This window comes from Monodelphis domestica, chromosome 8 (assembly GCF_027887165.1).
Source record: "Monodelphis domestica isolate mMonDom1 chromosome 8, mMonDom1.pri, whole genome shotgun sequence".
NCBI classification, from domain to species: Eukaryota; Metazoa; Chordata; class Mammalia; order Didelphimorphia; family Didelphidae; genus Monodelphis; species Monodelphis domestica.
Genome location: NC_077234.1, coordinates 189,140,656 through 189,163,940, shown reverse-complemented (window position 1 = coordinate 189,163,940; position 23,285 = coordinate 189,140,656). Strand labels below are relative to the sequence as shown.

Genomic DNA, 23,285 nt, shown 5'->3' with positions numbered 1-23,285 from the left:
TATTTTTTAAAAACAACATTGTAATTTAAGATATCAAAAAAGCATTGAAAATATTTTTCATTGCTTAATTCTAAACAACAAAGCTCTTGAAATGAGAACTTTTAAATTTTCTTTGACTGCTATTTATTTCAGGTTCATTTCACTTATGTCAAACTCCAAATGAATAGCCAGATCCTGCCCCCACCCCTTGCCCTCCCAGTTCAGGTTGTCTTATATTTCCTTTTTTAGTGTAAATAAAACACTCTTAGGTAAATCTTTTCCCCAGAAGGCCAAATATTTGTCAGATATTAAAATTAACAATTACGTAACTGCATAATAGCAACTGGGAAGAACACTTAGCATTTTAATGACTTAGGCTTCTGTTTACACTTCAGTTGTGAAGGAGGAACTTGTGATTGATTATAGGTATTTGGAGTATGAATATTAATTGATATTGGTTACATTGTTGAAAAGAAAATTTTCTTAAAACAAACATGAATAGTATTGATAATAGACTGGGTATAAATAGAATCCCAATTATTTGTTATTTGGTCTTTGCTATTTTAGACGTTAACTGGATATAATGGTATAAAGGCTTTTTGATTAGGCATGGATTGTAACTAAAGGATTGTAATTTTTATAAGTATATATGTCATAACATGCATATAAATTAGCCTTATTTTCAACAAAAATACTAGAACTTATATACCTAAGAGTATTGTCTCTCATTGTAATCACTTTAAGAGAAGTCTTATAGTTATTCTGATTTTATCATTGCAAAAAACATTTTTGAAAAACAGTGTTTTGTGCAGAAGATTTTTTGGACATATTTCAATATAATGACTGCTTTTTTTAAAAACGATTTTTCTCCAGCTTTTGCCTGTGATTGCGGAGCAGCTACAATGGATGCCATTTGTTAACTCCAAACTGCATTTACCTGTAATAAAATTTATTTATTGGTCTATAAGGCAATTAGATAATGGAACACAGGTAATTAATAGCTTTCTGATCTCAACTAACATTCATTTATTATTCTTTCCTGAATATAGTCTCATACCTGCTTTTCAATGACCAGCCTAGAATAGAATAAACTGGGAGTGGGAAGGAATCAAAAAAAGGAACTATGATTAAGAGGGACCAGAAAGACTTCCTGCAGAGGTGGAATTTTATCTTGTACTGGAAGGAAGACAGGAGGTTGAAATGGGGAAGGAGTGAATTCCACAAAAGGAAAGTCAATGAAAATGCTCCAAGTTGGTAGATGGAGTGTTTTGTTCAAGGAATAGCAAAGAAACCAATATTGAAATTTTCACAAAAAAAACTGGAACAGAAAGTTGTAGCCAAATGGAAGAAAGACTTAAGAGTTCTCCTTGGTAAGAAGAGTGGTATTTTAGAAAGAATAAGGAGTTAATAAACTTTGTGCCATTGAACTTCCAAAGGCAACAATAGACATTTAATGGGACACTTGCTCATAGTATATTGTAATGCATTTATTCCAACTACCAGGATTATTATTGCACGTTTTGTGACAGCACTTGTTGTAGAGAATGTGGGAGTAAATTCCATCCCCTTCCAATTAAGTCAAAATAGACTTTTAATGCTTGATGAGTCTAAGCCAGTCGAATGAATTATAAATATAGCTCAGGAGAAAGGAAAGAAATTTTCTTCAGAAAGAGTTGAGAAGCCCTGGATATGATAAACATTAAGTGTCATTTCCCCAAAATAGAATTAATTGTATTCTAACATTCAAGTAATGATTTCTTGCCATTCTGAATCAATGTATAGTTAGACTGTCAGCTTGTTAACATAAAGATGAAAATTACCAAATTAGAAGGATAAAAATGAGATTTTATTGTTGAAGGAGAAGCTAGTATATATATATGGCCAGAATTAGAGCTAGGTTTTCCTGTCTCCAAAGTAATCTTTCTATGCATATAGCATGCTGCCTCCTAAGAAGTGGTGTTCCATCAAAATAATTCCAAGCTGACGACCCCTTTAAATGCTAAAATACGCAAAATGAATAAAAGAAATTGACAGACTATTTCTATTTCCTAAGGAATTTTAATTGATGTAAATCATTTTGCTCAGTGACCCTCTGATCATTAAAAATCATGATGCACAGCACAAATCTAGATGCAGGAGAACCTTGAGTTAGTAAGGTCTTCAGATGTTCCTGTTTGCTAGTTATATTATTTGGATTACACCAAATCCAAGAACAATACAGAGCCTACAAAATGAGATCCCATATCACTGAAAAACATTTGATCTAATTGAGAAATAGCATGGTTCATGAAAATTTTTTAATGAAAGATCATTAGATTTGAATTTTAGAAGAATTGGGTTCAAATCCTAGCTCTATTACTTTATGATTATGATTATGATTATTATTATTTTTAAACCCATAACTTTCTGTCTTAGAATCTATACTAAGCATCAGTTCTAAGGCAGAACAGCAGGAAGGGTGAGACAATTGGGGTTAAGTGACTTGCCCTGGGTCATGTAGCTAGGAAATGTCTGAGGCCAGATTTGAACCCAGATCCTTCCCATACCAGGCCTGGCAGTCTATCCACTGAGCCACCTAGCTGCCCCTCTAGTTGTTCTTTATGGCCATGACTTATAGAATAGCAATATCTCCAAACCTAAAAGTCATGGGTTTATTTCAGGATTGTAGAGAAATATGTTGTGGAAATGCGTAGACTATAGCATATCATTAATGGGGAATTACAAAGGAATAGTGGTGTAAAGGATATCAGAGAAATGAAAGTAGGGCACCCTTAGTGGGATTATCCAGTGATAACCAGTAGACAATTCATGTGTCTCATGGGTGCCCGCACACTATCAAGAAATCTAGAGGAAGGCCTCCAGTATATTGGAGGTTCCCCACGAAGGATTTATATGAACAAGGGTTGCCCTAGCTGGAAAAGGCAAGGTTGGATTGAAATTACCATGTTTAGAGAGAATACTAAAAAAACAACACTCTAATAGTAAGCATCAATTCCAAGGCAGAAGAAGGGTAAAGGCCAGGCAGATGGGCTTAAATGACTTCCCAGGGTCACGCAGTTAGGAAGTGGCAAGCCAGATTTGAATCCAGGTCCTTCTGTTTTCAGGCATGGACTCTTATCTACTGAGTCAACTAGCTGCCCCTGGAAGAACACTTAATTATGGAGTCAGCTCCAATCAAGTATTCTTTTCCTTTTTGTTTTACCTTTATTTTTATGGTATTATTATCTTCTAGTCTCCCTTCTGTACTCATTTAGTTGTTCATCAACCTTTCTTTTCTTTGCCTGACTTTTACTTCTTTCTATTTAAAATCAATTTCTTAAATCTGGGCTATTGACTTGCATTTTTTCCTATATTGTTTGTTTTTCCTTTTCTAAGCTCTCAAGGTAAGAGAATTAATTGAAATTAGCAGTTAAGAGATTTTTATCTTGCTTTATATCTTCTAGATATTAATATCCTTGTGGAAAATCTAATTTTTTTCATTTTGAGTCTCTTTTTCCTTTGAGGGTCAGAGTGCTGTATTTTCAAGCGCCTCTGTGGCTTTAGAAGACTAGAGACCTTGAAATCTCTGGCATTAGTATGTTTAGTTCTCAATACTGTCTGTCACTCCTTATATCCCTGATCTAGCCTTCTGACCAACCTGGGGATGGGGGGGGGAGGTGCTTAGAATTTCAGCTATCTTCATGGTGGTCTGTTGATGCTTATCATGAATGCTGCAGTGTGAGATGAGCAAGTATCCCATGACTTATGAGGATGGCCTTTGGCTTATGAGAAAACCAACTCTACCAGTTCCTCCTTTATTTGCTTTTCAGAGAAGAACTTATGAACCTTTCATTTAATTGCAGCCTCTTTAAGACATTTGGTTTTATTTGTGGTTAGAATGTTAGTATGAATGTTCCCTCTAGGAAGGTCTACCTTTATTGGTTATTGGACAGAGATATCACATGAAGAGTACTCACTGGAGTATCTAGGTACTCCAGTGGATAGAATGCAAGGCTTAGAGTCAGGAGGTCCTAGGTTCAACTCTGACTTCAGACACTCCTTGCTGTGTGATGCTGGGCAAGTCACTTAACCATGATTTCCTAGCTCTTGGCACTCTGCTGCCTTAGAATTGAAACTAAGACAAAAGGTAAAGGTTTAAAAAAACAGATGTGGAACAGGAATATTTAGCACTAAGAACCATTTCATATCTTTCTTTATTTCATGGACCTTTGTGATCAAAGAATTCATTACTTAACCAGTTTGCTGGTGAAATGTATTTCCATATCTTTCTGGGTTGTGTTTAGATATGAGATGTACATAGTTTGTTGCTGTTCTCATACATGAAGCCTTTCTAGCTTGGTAGAACTTTTGAGAACTTGCATTGCACTGGCAATGTTACAAAAAAAATTCTATTCAAACCTATTTTGCATTGATCTTAAATTGGGATTTTTTAAAAATTGCAGTACTTTTTGTTAAATAAGTTGAACTTGTATATCTTTTTAAAAAATATTTTTCCATGTTTACACAATTCATTTTCCTTCCCTCCCCTTTTCCCTCCCCACTCCTGGATCCAATAAGCACTTCCCCTGGATTATACAAATGTTATCGCATATCTATTTCCATATTATTCATTTTTGCAGTAAAGCACTCTTAAAACTAAAACCCCCAATCTAATATTAATATAATTAAATGATAAATCTCTTGTTTTTCTTCTGTGTTCCTACAGTTCTTTCTTTCCATGTGGTTAACATTCTTTTTCATAAGTCCCTCGGGATTGTCTTGTAGTAGCAAGGTTCATTACATTGGATTCTTCCACAATGTTTCACTTTCTGTGTAAAATGTTTTCTTGGTTCTCTTCATTTCATTCTGCATCAGTTCCTGGCAGTTCTTCCAGTTCATATAGCAATCCTCCAGTTCATCATTACTTAAAATACAGTAGTATTCCATCACTATCATATACACAATTTATTCAGCCATTAGATATTTCTTAATCTAAAAAAAAATCCTGGGTTTGGAACCCAGGATTATCTTCTTTCTATAGTGATGTATTGGAGGAATGAGCCCATTGGAGAGCTTCTTGTGGTTCTTGTTATAACTCATGGATATTGATACTTCACTCGGCCCTGGACCTTTTACCCCTCACTTTTGTAATTGAACATAAATAATTTAAATGATACTTTTATCTTGATTCCAGCAGACAATTTCTTTCTTTTAAAAATTTTTATCTTTATTTTATTTTCAGAAACAAATTTACACATAAGTTTTCCAAGGTTACATGATTCATGTTGTCTCCTGCCCCTCTTCCCTCTCCCCTCCCAGAGCTGACAAGCAATTCCACTAGGTTATACATGTATTATCACTCAAAATCTGTGTCCATATTATTTGTTTTTGAAAGAGAATAATCTTAAAACCAAAATCCCTAATCATATATACTCAAATAAATGTGATGAATCATATGTTTTCATCTACATTTCTATTCCAACAGTTCTTTCTCTAGATATGGATAGCATTCCTTTTCATAGGTCCCTTAGAATTGTCCTGGATCATTGCATTGCTATTAGTAGCAAAGTCTACCACACTTGATAGTCCCACAATATTTTAGTTACTGTGCATAATGTTTTCCTGGTTCTGTTTATTTCACTCTGTGTCAGTTCATGTAGGTCCTTCCAGTTCTCTCTGAAATCATCTTGTTCATAAGGCAATTCATTTCCGTTAAGACTTAAGTTGAGGTGGCAGCTAGTGGATGAGAGCCAGGCCCAGAAATGAGAGGTCCTAGGTTCAATGTGGCCTCAGATACTTCCTAGTTGTGTGACCCTGGGCAAGTCACTTAACCCCCATTGCCTATCCCTTATTATTCTTCTGCTTTGGGACCAATACATAGCATTGATTATAAGATAGAAGGTAAAGGTTTAAAAAACAACAACAAAAAATCCCTTTAAGTTGAGTTTCATAAATCAAATATACTCTAGTATAAAATACTAATTTTTTTATATTTTAATAAGATCTTTTTTTTTCATGATTTCATCCAAGGTCATTCAAATTTTTTTTCATGATTTTTGACTTATTTTAGGATATTTTTTTAATATAAAATTTAAAAACAAATATTTAGAATTTGTATTTTGGCATTTATTATGTATATGTGTAGCCCTACTATGAAAATAGTACATGTTTTTAACAGCATTCAACTATGACAGCAACAATGAGGCGTCTGGGTGAAGAACTCTTAAAAGGAGTAACTAAAGGAATTCATGATGACTTTCCAGAATCTTTTGTGGCAACTAAGCCAAAGACTGCAGTTTTCTTTAAGAGCCCACATTTACCTTTGAGATTTCTGTCAACTTTAATTGTACTCAAAACAGTGACTCAAGGTAAGCTATCAAAATCTGTTTGCAGCTTTACTTTTGGTAAACTCTTGGGATGGTAAGGGAAAACATTTTATTCAATAACTTGTTCTACTGTTTGCCTAAATTTTATAGCTGAGGGTGTAAGGTCCTGATTTGGGTTAAATTAGAACACTAAAAAAGTTTCACTTACTTTTCTGATGCTATTATGGCACCTTTTGATATGTCATGAGTATTTATTTATCATAAGGAGACACTAATTGACAGTATGAATTAATTAATTTCTTTAGCCATTGGAGATTCTCAATGTAGTTGAAAAGAGAGAATTTATTTCAGGATGGATTTTTGGTCCACCTAGTACAGTGTTGGTAAACCTTTGAGTAGAGATGGAGTGCTAGGTGGAGAGGGGGAAGGGAACAGCTCTGCCTGAGTCCCTCAGAATTGGGGGTTGGGGGACGGGAGGGTGACAATGCTCTGCATGCTATCTTTGGCGCCCATGCCATGGGTTCACCATCACTGACATAGTGGATGAGGAGTTTGAGATCTTTTAGAAAACCTGAAGGTAAGGCCCTGGTTAGTCATGGTTAGACCAACTGTTAGTTGGTCACTGCAAGTCTGAGTCTTCTCGGGCACATTATTTACTTTTTTATTAAGTTGGAAATGTGACGCGGATTTAAATTGTTTGCCTATTTTTGTTTTCGATTTGTCCATATTACCCTAGACTTTTTGGGGAGGACAGAGAGAAAAAATTATTACCCAATACCCTTAGCCATGTCATATTATTTTAAATGGTGTTATTTTTGGGCAGGACTCTACGTCTACTCCTGGATATTCTCTTTTTGTTCCCTGCATATGAACTTTACATTGCTTTCTACTAGTAGAAGGGAATAGCAAAGCCTCATAAACATGAGTATAGTTTTATACTCCTGTCTTAATTCATTGCTCATTCTGTCTAACTATTACATCTTTGCTCTTATTGGAGAAAAGTAGGATACAGATGTGTAATAAGCCTTTGGAGGTATTTTTCATTTCTAGGCTGCTTCACAATGAACCCTAATCACTATTTATTGTGTAACAAAACAAAACAAAAAAAACATAACATAGCAAATTCTAATATTTGATGGTATATTTATGACCAGTTGCTATTACTGGCTTTCCTACTCCAAATCAGAGACTATTGGAATGAAGATTATTGGGGCTGTCAAGAGATGAGGAGCTTACATTCTCAGCCATAAGTACCCTGGATTAAGATATTAGATTCTAATTCAGTTCTGCTATTACCTGTGAGCTTAGACAAGTCATGTAAACTCAGCCTCAATTTCTTTATTTCCTCTCCCAGCTCTTTGAAAAAGAAATTTTTGGTGCTGTTTTTTAGAAAGCTTCAGTGTTAGAAAAATTAAGATCGCAAAGCAATTTTTAAAAAAGGATCATATATTCCTTATTGGAAAATTGATTATACCCTGAAGTATACAAATTATTTTAAACCTTATCAGAAGATTGGATAAGAATGAATTACCATTCTTATCAACCTAAATACAGTAGGTGGCGCTCTGATTAAAGTTTTGCTCCTACAGAGAAATTAGTTCATGATTTAAGTGCACTTCAGATCCTTTTATCTTTGCTATATTAAAGTAAAAGAAAAAGAGGATTCTTATTATTTCACAAATTAAAATTTTACTATATTGCAGATAATTAAGAACTGCTTCAGTACTGTGTGGAGATTGTTCTCTGTTCTTTGAACCAGATTCTACAGAAAATAATTTTTTGATTAAGTTAGTGAGTACTAGGTTGAAATCTTTATTTCTGAAGATTTTATCATGTGGAGATTATTTTCATGGCAGTGCTTTGCATTTTATAATGATCTATAACAATTTTGATTCTTGATGATCAGATTTCTATTCAAGTAATTTAATGTGACAAAAATAATTCAAAGATATAAATTGCAATATGGTGAAATGTATATTGTGTAGTGGGGAAACTTTAAGACCATGACCTCTAAGCAGAAATCTCACTTGCAAAAAATAACTTTTTCCATTATTTGGACATAAATGTTTTCTAATCTTTCTATTGAGGGAGAATTTTAGGGAGTTTATGCTTTTCAATATTCATAAACTTTTCTAAAGTATAATAGAAAAGGTTTTGTTTAATAAATCAGCAAGTAATTATTAAGTATCTTTTACTTTAGTCAGGCACTGTGCTAAGCTCTAGGGATATAAAGACAAAAGTGGAACACTTTCCCTCAAGGAACTTGCATTCTAATACAAGAGGAAACAACACACACTTATATAAGTTTATACATAATGCATATAAACTGAGTACAAGGTTGTACATAGGAGAATCGGGCTTTTTTTTGGTTACATTAATCACTTTATTTCCCTCCCTCCCCTCCACCTACCCTTCCTGCAGCCGAAGCACAGTTTCACTGGGTGTCCTTGATCAAAACCCATTTCCATGTTGTTGGTATTTGCATTAGGATGTTCATTTAGAGTCTACATTCCCAGCCATATCCCCCTCGACCTATGTGATCAAGCAGTTGTTTTTCTTCAGAGTTTCTGCTCCCGCAGTGTTTCCTCTGAATGTGGATAGTGTTCTTTCTTGTAGATCCCTCCAGGTTATTCAGTATCACTGCATTGCCACTAATGGAGAAGTCGATTACATTCGATTGTACCACAGTGTATCAGTCTCTGTGTATAATGCTCTCCTGGTTCTGCTCCTCTCGCTCTGCATCACTTCCTGGAGGTTGTTCCAGTCCCCATGGAATTCCTCCACTTTATTATTCCTTTTAGCACAATAGTATTCCATCACCAACATACACCACAATGTGTTCAGCCATTCCCCAATTGAAGGGCAGCCCCTCATGGAAACAAGGTATTTTAAGAGGTGGAGGTCAGGAGACATAAGGGACAGCCAGTCTGAAGGCATGGAGATGGCAGATGGAGTAAAAAGTATGCGGGGATCAGCAAATAAGTCAAAATGAACTGCAGAGTACATGGAGAGGAGTGAAGTAGAAAAAGACAGACAAGGTATACATAGTTGTGCAGAGATTAAAATGCTGAAGTGATAAATTTATATTGGACCCTTGAGGTATTAGCAGGGCTTCATAGGTTGTTGAGTAGGTAAGTGACATGGTTAGACTTGTGCTGTAGGTAAATCAGTTTAGTGGCTCAGTGGAGAATGGATTAAAATAGACAGAAACCTGAGGTAGAGAGGACAAAATGGAAGGCTCCTGTGATAGTAATAGTGAGGACCTAAACTAGGTGTTGGTAGCATGAGTGATAATGGATTTAGTAAATGTTGAATTATTGTTCTAACAACAGCTCAGATATTTTATTCCTTTGTGATATAGATGATACATTAGATATTTTATTTATATTAAGTGTGTCATCAGAGATCCAACTCTCTAAAACTGTACATTTCAGGGGTCAGCTGGGTGGCTCAGTGGGTTGAGAGCCAGGCCTCAGAGACGGGAGGTCCTGGGTTCAAATCTGGCCTCAGACACTTCCCAGCTGTGTGACCCTGGGCAAGTCACTTAACCCCCATTGCCTAGCCCTTACCACTCTTCTGCCTTGGAGCCAATACACAGTATTGACTCTAAGACAGAAGGCAAGGGTTTTAAAAAATAATAATAATAATAAATAAAACTGTACATTTCAGAGAAGGTACCAGTTGGCATCATTAGAGAACATTCTTAACTGGGAGTTCCTTACATTGATGAAACTATAGGTTTAGTTTTAAAAAAATTGTCATTGTAATATTAATCTTGGTAAAAATCTTGCTTTTAATGGCAGTTATGTTTCATAACTTATGAAAAAATAGGCATAAGCATATTATTTTCCTGGAATTCACATACTTTGATCTTTATAGTCATAACCAGATTTAGTTTTTTCTTCTGAAGTCAGTTGGCATACATGGTATTGTATAATTAGAATTTGCTCCTCAGGAGTCTAAATCCCAGTTTCCCATGTTCCTTCTCATGTTACATGCTAACGTGGGGAGGATATAAGCTTTGCATAGTGGGGCAAATTCTAATTATACAGTATCCATATGATAAGGATTAAATATCATTAAACTTGAGCTTTTGATTGACACATGAAATTTCTTACGGTTACTAGGTAGTGAAAGAGTTTGGAATTTTTTAGATTAAGATATCCCAATTTAAGGCCAATGCAATAGGTTTGAATAGAATTTTTTTTGGTAACATTAAAGTCAGGAGATACTTATCTAGGTGCTAGGAGATACAAAAACAAATTAAATACTCCTTGCCTTTACATATCTTATATTCCATCAGGGTATACAATGTGCATATACAAAATAAGTACAACGGAATATTTAGGGGGACGTACTAGCAGATGAAATTGTTGGGAAAGTCTTCATGGAGAAGGTGGAGCTTGAGCTAAACTTGAAGGAGACTAAGGATTCTAAGAGGTAAGGAGGGAGTGCATTCCAGAACCTAGGTCTGGAGATAAGACATGGGTGCGAAGAACAAGAAACAGGCCAGTCATTTTGGATGCACTATTGAAGTGAATGAAGGATGTGTTGTTTAAAAAGCCTCGAAAAGATTAGCTAGAGCCAGATTTATAATGGGTTTTAACTGTTAAGCATACACAAACATTTTGAAAGCTATTGTATTTATATAAGTTTAAATAAATGTATTTTTTGAAGTATGTGATTATCCTTAAGATGTAATGAAAAATGCATTACTGATGATGACTACTGATGTTTAGCCTGGAAAAGAGAAAATTTACAAAGGATATTCTTAGCTAGTTATCTTTGAGAATCTGAAAATTATCACATGAAAAAGGGATTCAGATTTATTTTTGCTGAAGAGGGCAATACTAGGAGCAGTGGTTGAAAGGTGGGTATGGGAAGACTTAGTCTTGATGAAAGGGAAAAAGTTATTAGCAATTAGAACTATCTAAAACTTTAGTGATCTACCTTGGAAGGTAGTAATTTCTCTCTTATTGGAGGTCTTGAATGCTGTATGAGCACTTAGTGGCTAGTTCCTTTAACTTGGTGTGGGTGATTTTGATTTAAAAAAGAAATGGTTTTGTTTTCTATCTCATAAACAGTGTTAAAATGTGATATTATATTGTTATAGTTTTAAGTAAAAATCATAAATATGTATTCTCCATTTAAAAGCTTTAAGGTTTTATTTATAATAATTAGTCTAATTTATTGCACATTTACCCATTCAATCAACATTTAAGAGCTTATCTTAGGCATTATTACTAGGTATCGGAATTAATGCTGCAAAGATAATAAAATACACCCTGTCCTCTAGGGACTTGCATTTTATGGTGAGGTGCGGGGAGGAGATTATGTACATTATTATGACAAATTAATTAAAAAAATATAGAAAGTAATTATTTTTGTGGGAAAAAGAAAAGAGTGAAAAAATGGAAAATCACAAAATGCTTGTTAAAAAATGTAGCACTTGAGCTGAACCTTGAAGGAACTGAGGGGATTCTAATTTATTTCCTTTTTCAATTTGAATTTCATCAAATTAGGGTGGAAAACTGCATTTAATTTTATTTTTTTCTCAAGTCTTTCATTTTTCTTTCTTTTGAAGATTTGTTAGTGACAGTTTTAGTTTTCTGTCTGATTAATGATCTATGGTAGTGATTACAAGAATTGTTGATTTCATATTTAATGTGTTTCAGTTGATTACCTGGCTCAGGCATTTGATTCTCTTTGCTTGGACTTGAAGACAGATGAAGGAAAAGACATGTTTTTGAAGTATCAAGCTGTGCCAGTTTTACTTAGTCATCTAAAAATAGCCAATAAAGGACTGTTCTCCAATGTAATGGATAGCTTACTTCAAATGACAGTGGAATCTCGTAAGTTTTAAAATTGCATATCCTTAGAAAAAAAGTAAAAATAATGTTTTTCTTTTCCTCTAAGAGGCTACCTATGGAATCATGGACCAATAGTTCATTTCAATTCAGTACAAATGTATTTTTATAACAATAGTAAAATTTTAATTTGACTTTTCATTTACAATTTAATATGAAAAGAACAAAATAAGCAGGCAAGCTGAATTGAACAAGAAATCAGAGATTATAATTGGTTGTACATGTTTGTATTTTTATTATCCCTAGTGATACCCATTGTCATTGTCTTTAACTTAGTCATATCTGGATTGTCTGTGTTTCCTATTTCTTTTTTGACCTTATTGGATAATTACATATTGTTTCCCAAAAGTTTGGGCCAATTCCCAGCTCCACTGTCAGTGTAATAACATGCCTGCTTTTTTCACAGCTATATCAACATTAGATTTTGTCATCTTTTTATTTGCTAATTTCAACTAATTGCCTACTATGTGTAAAGAGCTATGCTCGGTGCTAGAGATGCAAAGATAAAAATAAAATATTCTCTACCTTAAAGAAGCTTACATTTCTACTAAAAGATACAACATACATGGTGGGTAAATGTGAGGATATTTTAGGAAAGAAAGAGTACTGATAATTAGGAAGATAAGAGACCAGAGAGGAATGGACATTTGAATGGAGCCTTGAGGGAAGATAAAGATTCAGAGATGTAGAAGTCAGTCCTCATCTAGACCGATAAGGGCTAATTTCTCAAAGGCAAACAATGTAATTTCAAATTTAGAAGATTTCTATATTCAGAGGAAGTTTCAGTTGGCATAGAGTTGCTGAATGAAGCCAGGAAAAAAATCACTAAATCATGCTGACCAGTTGATTAATTTATATTATCTCAACTGGATTCTCAGTGAAGCAATGCATTTCTTTTATATCTCCCTCATCAAGTATTCCAAATGTTTTTATTCCTTCTCAAGTCTCCTATGGTGCACTCCCTCTTCCTCACTCTTTGCTAAGGATTTTGACTCATATTTCACCAAGAAAATTGAAGCCATTCACTTCCTCATCTCACATAATTCAAATGGTTTCCCCTGCTGTCTCCTCCTCCATCTCACACAAAGAGATGATCTTTATTGCTTTCATATATGTCTATGATACTATTCCATTGTGTCTTCTCCAGAAAAGTACCTCTTTTATCATTCCTACTTTCTCAATAATTTCCTTTCTTTCCTTTAAAGAAAAATTTCTTTACTGCCTACAAAAATTCCCATATCTCTGCCCTTACGTGACTGAACTATCTCCTCTGGCCTTCTTTTGTCCTGTATATTTCCTGTTTTTGGAAGTGCCAGAGACGAGTCTGAAGTTGTGCAGCTACTGTAAATATAGTGATATTTTCAATGGAAATAGAGGAAGATTTATAGAGGAAGGTGATGATCTATGTTGGACATCTTCACTTTGAAATACTGAAAGACTGGTGAAGATGATGACCATTAATTATTAATTAGTACTAGAGTTCAAAAGAGAAATTATGGCTGCATATGTGGATTTTATAATGACTTGAATAGGGATAATAATTTATTTTAAACCATTAGGACATGATGAGCTCACAGATAAAGAGAGAATGTGAAAAAAAGTGATTTTAGATAGAGCCTAAATACATACTATGTTAGGGAAGTCAAAAGGAGAAAATAGTAACCAGGAAGAGAGGTAGTCATCACTGTCAAAAGCTTAGAAATGTCAAGGAAATACTTCTCTGAGACTGAGAAAAGGTTATTGAATTTATCTCTCAAATGATCAATTTTAACCTTTGATAGTATGGTTTTAGGAGAGCCAGAAACCATATTGCACAGGGGTTGAAAAGTGATTGTTTGCTGAGCAAGTGACGGCAGGTTTATATTCTTAGACCATTCTTGGTTAGCAGTGAAAGCTGGAGGATATATAAAAGTAGTTTTATGGAGTAGACTAGTCAAGTGAAGACTTTTTTTTTTTTAGGATAGATAAGACAGACATGTTTGTGTTAAGAAACCTGGGAGGTAGGAAGAGATTTTAAAAGAGAAAGTGAAGAAAAGCTGGGTCAGATTTCAAAAGCAAATGGGAGGGAATGGGATCCAGGTTTCTAGTAGAAATGAGTAAGCTGTAACTAGAAGATGACCATCTCTTCTTTAGAGAGATGACTGATGGGAGAGAGCACAGATGTAGGATGAAGTTTGAGGTACAGAAAAAAGAGATGAAGGTGTTCACAATGGATGACTGAGATACTAAGCTCAGAAGAAATCAACTACCATGAAAAAGGAAGGCTGGGAGAGGAACTTCAGAACAGCTACTATTGAGGGGCATGATTGTCAATCTGAAAATAATATATTTATTTCTAGTTAAGACTGAGAGACTAGTTGATGCTACATAATGTAAATTTGTATTGTAGCCAGATGAAAACATTTTGTGCCACTGCTGCACATTTTGAACTGAAATGGAGAAGACAAAACAGATTCAAAGGGACCTAAGATTAAAGATTTGATTCAATTCTTTAATTGGAAGTTTAAGACTTAAAAGGGAGATTTTGTTCAGTAAAGGGCTATGAAGAAGGAGGATTAGGGACTGAAAACTATAGTGAGGCAAACAATAAATTAGGAGGAGTTAGCAGAGTAAGAAGTAAAAGGAAAGGAATGCAGACATCAGTTTTGTGAAGATGCAATTTTTTTTGTTGATTAGGTTGACCCATCTCTGTGGGTGGCCAAGATAGAGCAGATATAGAAGCCATGAAAACTGAGGTTGATGAAGTAGGAAATAAAGGTGTCTGAAAAAGAATAGCATTGTGAATGTGGAGGTCATCAAGGATGATGGGGGAGGGGCAAGAGCAGAGGAGTATTATTAAGACTACTACTCTATTTTTGGGAAAAGGAGGGAGAAAGACCAGAAGCTGGTAGGGGAGGATCTGGATAAGATGATATAGGCTTAAACCTCAAAGGAAAAGTTGCTTACTTCTATAGAGCAGAGGTTACTAACCTTTTTGGTGCCATGGATTCCTTTGATAGCTGGAAGAAATCTCTTCTCAGAATAATGTTTTAAATGCATACAATAAAATATATTCAATTATGAGGGAAACCCATTACATTGAGTTTTATCAAAATAATAGAAAGAAATGCTAAATTATGCTAAGTTAGGAACCTGTTTATTGTAAAAAGGGAATTAACACTCCCTTTTTTTTTTAACTTAATCAGTCAGGAACTTAAAGATCCTTTGTGATTGATAGAAAGAACTTTCACATACTCAGAGATAGGAAATCGATCCCACAAGCATTGCCCCCTGGGCAGTGCCAGACAAATTAAGGAACTATGATTGGTTCCTGAGGTGTGATGTGGGAAAACTAGTGTGTGGAGAAAAATGTTTATAAGTGAGACCTAACACGAAGTCGGGCATTCTGATTCGCACTTGCTCTCTGGGACTCACTCCTGCAATGGTGGCTCGTGCTGAAGAGACTCTTGGATTGAGGTTTATGTTGGTGGTCAGTTGGATTTTATTGGAGCAGACTCTAGGGCGGTAGGCTAGGAAATTCTCTACCTTCTTCCTACATTTCCCTCGTTTTACTATCTCTATTTTGATTAAACTAAATTGTTAAAACTACTAACAGCCTCATAATTTTAATTATAATTATTCCAATTGGCGACCACCCTTTTTAACTTATAGTATGTAAGGATATGGAAGTGGTAGTTGTGAAATCAAAGAACACATCCACTCTGGCTCAGTACCTTGACAATTGTCTTTTTTTTTTTTTAACCCTTGCTTTTTGTCTTAGAAATGATACTTAAGTATCAGTTCAAAAGCAGAAGAGAGTGGTAAGGGCTAGGCCAGTGATGGTGAACCTTTTCAAGTCTGAGTACCAAAACTGCAACCTCAAGCCACATGGGAGCTCCCAGTGCCTTATCCCAGACAGGGGAGGGAGGAGGCGTTCCTATTGGGCTGCTGGGGAGAGGGGTGTTGAGTTGCCTGGCCCTGTGTCCCTCTGGCTTTCTAGTAATGAACTCTGGCAAACTCTGAGTTGGGGTGAGGGCAATGGCTCCCATGCTCACAGAGAGGACTCTGAGTGCTCCTTCTGTCATGTTTGTCATAGGTTCACCATCACAGGGCTGGGAAATTGGAGTTAAATGACTTGCTCAGAGTCACATAACTAGGAAGCATCTTAGACCAGATTTGAACCCAGGCCCTTATGCCTCCAGGCCTGGCTCTTAATTCACTAAGCCATCTAGCTGCCCCACAATTATCTTTTAGAATATTTAGAGTAGCACAGACATCCTCCATCTAATAGATTTCATTTTTCATGTACTTTGAATATCTAGTTGGCTTTTTCTGTGAATATTTGCATGACATAAAACATTTTATATATTCAGTTAAATAGTCTTTACTTGAATTGTTTAGAACCTGTAATGGCATATATGTGGATAAGAATGCTTAATAAGTAATTTTTGGTGTTGAGACAGATGAATTATCGTTGTTAATACCTTGAACTTTAGATAAGTTCTTTACTTAAAAGCCCAGCTGTTTTAGTTTTTTCATTTTCAACTTAAACATACCCATTATCACTCTTGTCCAGTATATTGTATAAAAATGTTTATGGCTACCAGAAAATGGAAACTAACAAAGACAGATGAAGTGGTAAATATTGCCTTTAGTTAGAGATAAGTTGTTTCCTCATTGTCGTTCTCTTCAATGAAATCAGTAATTGTTTCTTTGATTTGTTCTTTGACCACCAGTTTTGAAGAATTATATTATTTAGTTTCCAATTAATTTTAAATTTGCCTTTCCATAAGCCTTTATTGATTATGATTTTTATTGCATTATGGTCTGAAAAATTGCATTTATTATTTATGCTTTCCTACATTTGTTTGCAATGTTTTTATGCCCTAGTACACGGTCAGTGTTTGTATATGTGCCATGTGCTGCTGAAAAGAAGGGATTTTCCTTTTTATCCCTATTTATTTATTATATTCTGTTTTGTACACTGAATTGGGCAGTTAAATATTGCAGTGAAGAAATCACTTCATGATTTGTTTAGTCTATGCAATTTTCTTTTTCTTTTCTGGTCTGCTTGTTGATAGTTGGTACTTGGTAATGTGGGTTTAGCTTTATATAAACGTGAATGATTTGTTTTTTTCAGAGAATAATTTTGTTTTTTTGCCAGAATTAGCTGGCTGAGAAGGATTTACATTTCTGTCATTATTTAAAGGCTATTGATCTTGGGACCTAGAAACTTTACTACTTTTAGGTAGGTTATTTAATATTTGAGTGGCAACATTGCATTTCTGTCCATTTTGCAGATAACCTCATTCCTGTTTAATATATTGAGATATTAAGATATCTCCTAAATGATTTTATAAAGAAATCCATTTGCACACCCTTTTAATAGAATTGTTTAAACTTATCATTCAAAGCCTACATTCAAAGCTTTACATTCAAGTAAAGCTTGATGAAAGTTTGTCAAGGATGTTATAGAGGGGTCTAGTAGAATTTGTATAAAATTAGAGATAGTAAAGAACTAGTACATTTTTTATATATTCATTTTCTAGATTGGTTTTATATAGGTCAGATACATTTTCCTTCCAGTTTTATATTAGTTCATGAGGTCTTATTTTTTTTATTTAAATTTTTTTGGTTACAATAATCACTTCATTTCCATCTCCCTCCCCCCCCCCCCCCCCCCCCCCCCCCCCGTTCCCGTAGCCAACAAAATTTCATTGGGTATTGTGACAAGGAAATCACTTTAAAAGACTGATATATATTAATTTAAGGTCGCCAAGGAATTCAGCTATGTAATTCCTAAATGAAAACTCAAGTCAGCCGCCAACCTTTTATAGAGTTTAATTACAGACAGGAGGAAGAAAGGAATTAGAGATAGAGAGAGAGAGGGAGAGAGAAAGGGGAGAGAAGGGAATAGGGCTTAAATACCCCTTCTGTTTAGGCTGGGCCAAAAGGCCCCAAGCCCTTAGATAGCTGGGGCAAAGAAAAGAGATCAGTCCCTATTACTCACGTGACCAAAATGGAGAAACAGTCTCAGAGGCCCCCACCTTCAGCTTCCTTCAGAGCAAGCTTCTCAGAGCACCTCTCCAACCACTCAGAGCCAAAACTCTCCAACCACCCCCCAGTCCTCAGACCCCTCTCTCTTTAAGAAAACCATCCAAGTTCCCTCCCCCCAGTTCTCACATCTACCAATCACTGTCCATCATTTTCCCTGTGCCAATGGTGGCTCTAGCTTAACCCAGGACCGCCCAGAGGTCTGGGCTTTGCACATGTCTGTTGGAGGTCATATTCTCAAATAATTAAATCTTGATCCTTGCTGCAGCCCTTCCTAAATCCTTTTACTCTGAGTAGGGTAGAGATTGTAAGTTCCAAGACCTGGTTCTGTCATTCCAAGTATCTCTATTGTATCAATTCTAAAATCAATCATGACTCAAAGAAATTCCTGTTCTGTGCTTAAGCATAGGTCAAAGCCCTTTCCATTGTTCAGCAAAAGGTTTTTGTCCTAAAGTAATCTTAAGAAGGGAGGAGAAGGAACCTCCCATGCCAATGGGGTTCACATTCCAATACATTATCAGTAAGAAATTTTCCAAGTATGAAATTTCCCAATGGTGAAATTTCCAACATTTATAAGTCTAAGAAATTTTAAGGTTTACAGTATTAACCTATTTCAATGTTGTTGTTTGCACTAGGATGTTTATTTAGAGTCTACATCCCCAACCATATCCCTTTGACCCCTGTATTCAAGCAGTTGTTTTTCTTCTGTGTTTTTACTCCCACAGTTTTTCCTCTGAATGTGGATAGCGGTTTTTCTCGTAGATTCCTCCAAATTTTTCAGGATCGTTGCATTGCCACTCATGAAGAAGTCCATTACATTTGATTGTACCACAGTGTATCAGTTTCTGTGTACAATGAATGTTCTCATGGTTCTGCTACTCTCACTCTGCATCAATTCCTGGAGGTTGTTCCAGTTCCCTTGGAATTCCTCTACTTTATTATTCCTTTGAGCACAATAGTATTCCATCACCAACATATACCACAATTTGTCCAACCATTCCCCAATTGAAGGACATCCCCTCATTTTCCAATTTTTTTGCCACCACAAAGAGTGCAGCTGTGAATATTTTTGTACATGTCTTTTTCCTTATTGTTTCTTTGGGGTACAAACCCAGCAGTGCTGTGACTGGGTCAAAGGGCAGACAGTCTTTTATTGCCCTTTGGGCATAGTTCCAAGTTGCCCTCCAGAATGGTTGGATTAATTCACAACTCTACCAGCAATGCAGTAATGTCCCAACTTTGCCACATTCCCTCCAGCATTCATTACTTCCCTCTGCTGTCATGTTAGCCAATCTGCTAGGTGTGAGGTGATACCTCACAGTTGTTTTGATTTGCATTTCTCTAGTGATAAGAGATTTAGAACACTTTTTCATGTGCTTATTAATAGTTTAGATTTCTTTGGATGAAAATTACCCATTCATGTCCCTTGCCCATTTATCAATTGGAGAATGGCTTGATTTTTTGTACAATTGGTTTAGCTCTTTATAAATATGAGTAACTATATCTGTCAGAGGTTTTTGTAATGAAGATTGTTTCCCAATTTGTTGCTTCCTTTCTGATTTTGCATGCATTAGTTTTGTTTGTGCAAAACCTTTTTAATTTGATGTAATCAAAATTATTGCTTTTACATTTTGTGATTTTTTTCTAGCTCTTGCTTGGTTTTAAAGTCTTTCCCCAAAATCTGACAAGTATACTATTGTGTGTTCACCTAATTTGCTTATAGTTTCCTTTATGTTCAAGTCTTTCACCCATTTTGAGTTTATCTTAGTGTAGGGTGTGAGATGTTGATCCAAACCTAATCTCCCCCATACTGTTTTCCATTTTTCCCAGAAGTTTTTATCAAATACTGAGTTTTGGTCCCCAAAACTGGGATTTTCGGGCTTATCATAGACTGTCTTGCTGAGGTCATTTACTCCAAGTCTATTTACTGATCCTCCTTTCTGTCTCTTAGCCAGTACCAAATTGTTTTGATGTCCACTGCTTTATAGTATAGTTTGAGATCTGGGAGTGCAAGTCCTCCTTCCTTTGCATTTTTTTTTTCATGATTTCCCTGGATATCCTTGATCTTTTGTTCTTCCAAATGAACTTTGTTATGATTTTTTCTAATTTAGTAAAAAAGTTTTTTTGGTTAGCTTGTCCTACTCATGAGCAATGTTTTTCCAATTGTTTAGATCTAGTTTTAATTGTGTGAAAAGGTTTTTGTAGTTGTGTTCATATAGTTCCTGTGTTTGTCTTGGCAGATAGATTCCTAAGTATTTTATATTGTCTAGGGTGATTTTAAATGGAATTTCTCTTTCTAATTCTTGCTGCTGAAATGGGATGGAGATATATAGAAATGCTGATGACTTATGCGGGTTTATTTTGTATCCTGCAACTTTACTAAAGTTGTTGATTATTTTGATTAGCTTTTTGGTTGATTCTCTAGGATTCTTTAAGTAGACCATCATATCATCCACAAAGAGTGATAACTTGGTCTCCTCCTTGCCTATTTTAATGCCTTCAATTTCTTTTTCTTCTCTAATTGCTACAGCTAGTATTTCTAGTAGAATGTTAAATAATAGAGGTGATAATAGACATCTTTGTTTCACTCCTGATCTTATTAGGAAGGCTTCTTGCAGATGATGTTTGCTGATGGTTTTAGATATATACTGTTTATTATTTTTAGGAAAGGCCCTTCTATTCCTATACTTTCTAGTGTTTTCAGTAGGAATAGGTTTTGTATTTTATCAAAGGCTTTTTTTGCATCTACTGAGATAAACATGTGGTTTTTGTCTTTGGTTTTCCTAATATTGAACCATCTTTGCATTCCTGGTATGAATCCTACCTGGTTATAGTGAATAACCCTTGTGATGACTTGTTGGAGTCTTTTTGCTAGTATCCTATTTAAGATTTTTGCATCTATATTCATAAGGAAGATTGGTCTATATTCTTTTGTCTATTGGTCTATATATTCTCTGTTTTTGACCTGCCTGGTTTTGGGATCAGTACCATATTTGTGTCATAAAAGGAATTTGGTAGAACTCTTTCTTTGCTTATTCTGTCAGTTTGTATAATATAGGGATTAGTTGTTCTTTGAATGTTTGATAGAATTCATTTGTGAATCTATCTGGACCTGGGGATTCTTTCTTAGGGAATTCTTTGATGGCTTGTTCAATTTCTTTTTCTGATATGGGGTTGTTTAGATAATCTATTTCTTCCTTTGTCAGGCCAGGCAATTTATATTTTTGTAAGTATTCATCCATATCACCTAGATTGCCATATTTTTTGCCATATAATTGGGCATAATAATTTTTAATGATTTCCTTAATTTCCTCTTCATTAGAGGTGAGGTCTCCCTTTTCATCTTGGATACTGTCAATTTGGTTTTCTTCTTTCCTTTTTTTAATTAGATTGACCAGTACTTTGTCTATTTTATTTGTTTTTCCAAAGTACCAGCTTCTAGTCTTATTTATTAAATCAATAGTTCTTTGACTTTCAGTTTTATTAATTTCTCCTTTGATTTTCAGGATCTCTAATTTAGTCTTCATCTGAGGATTTTTAATTTGTTCACTTTCTAGTTTCTTAACATTTGCATGTCCAATTCATTGACCTCTGCTCTCCCTAATTTGTTAATAAATGAACTCAAGGATATAAATTTTCCCCTGAGAACTGCTTTGGCTTAATCCCATAGGTTTTGAAAGGATGTCTCATCATTGTCATTTTCTTCAAGGAAATTATTAATTGTTTCTATGATTTGTTCTTTGACTAACTGGTTTTGGAGAATCGTATTGTTTAATTTCCAATTAATTTTTGATTTACCTCTCCATGTACTCTTACTAATTATTTTTTCATTTCATTGTGATCTGAGAAGGTGGCATTTATTATTTCTGCTCCTTTGCACTCGTTTGCAATGTTTTTGTTCCCTAATACATGGTCAATTTTTGTGAATGTACCATATGCTACTGAAAAGAAGGTATATTCCTTTTTGTCCCTATTTATTTTTCTCCACATGTCTACTAACTCTAATTTTTCTAAGATTTCATTCATTTCTCTTACCTCTTTCTTATTTATTTTAAGGTTTCATTTATCTAGTTCAGATAGAGGAAGGTTCAGGTCTCCCAATAGTATAGTTTTTCTGTGTATTTCATCATTTTGTTCCTCTAGTTTCTCCTTTAGAAATTTGGATGCTATGCCATTTGGTACATACATATTTCCTCATTGTCTATACTGCATTTTATCAGGATGTAATTACCTTCCCTATTTCTTTTAACTAGATTTATTTTTACTTTGGCTTTGTCAGATATCATGATTGTGACTTCCTGCCTTCTTTATCAGTTGATGCCCAGTAGATTTGGCTCCATCCTCTTACTTTCACCCTATGCGTATCTATCTTCCTCCTGTGTGTTTCCTGTAAACAGTATATGGTAGGGTTTTGAATCCTAATACACTGTTATTTGCTTGCGTTTTATGGGTGAGTTCATTCCATTCACATTCAGAGTTATGATTACTAGCTGTGTATTTCCCAGCATTTTGATTTTTACTCCTGGTCCTGCCTTTTCTTCTTTCATTATTTCCTTCTACATCAATGTTTCTTTATAATCAGTCACCCTAGTTCCCACCCTTATTTTACTTCCCTTTCTACCCCCCTCCCTTCTTATTGCCTTCCTTATTTTCCCTGTAGGCTTTCTAAAATTTCCCCCTCACCCTCTCCCTCCCTTGTATTGCTTCCCTCCCCACCAGTCCATTTGTTACCCTTCTACTCCCCTATAGGGCACGAGTCTATTCTCTGCCCCAGTGGATTGGATTGTTCTTTCCTCTTTGGGTCAATTTCAATGCACATAAGAGTTGAGCATTTCCTATCTCCAACCTCTTTACCCTTCCAGTGTATTGATGTTCTCACCTCTCCCGCCATGAGCTTCTTTGTGACATATAAATTTACCCCCTTTTGTTTCTTTTCACATTTCTTTTAGTATTAACCTCTTTTTTTAGCTCTAGTTGCATATATATATATATATATATACATGTATACACATGTACATATATACACACACACATATATGCACTTATACATACATATATCTGTACACCTATTTATGTTTTATTATTTCATCCTATACAGTTT

General features: G+C 35.1%; 1 protein-coding gene across 7 annotated transcripts in view; it reads left to right on the top strand.

Moving 5' to 3' along the window:
- Window positions 1-23,285, top strand: part of CCDC138 (coiled-coil domain containing 138) — a 76,362-nt gene that overhangs the window by 20,379 nt on the left and 32,698 nt on the right. For 4 of the 7 annotated variants that reach the window (XM_007501210.3, XM_007501211.3, XM_056807085.1 and 1 more), the window contains 3 exons: window positions 853-969; window positions 6,137-6,326; window positions 11,960-12,136. In XM_007501210.3, the coding sequence (XP_007501272.2) occupies window positions 853-969; window positions 6,137-6,326; window positions 11,960-12,136 (484 nt within the window). Of the gene's footprint in view, window positions 1-852; window positions 970-6,136; window positions 6,327-10,587; window positions 10,725-11,959; window positions 12,137-23,285 lie in introns of those variants that run through there. The other 3 variants (XM_007501213.3, XM_056807083.1, XR_471299.3) reach the window with 2 other exon arrangements.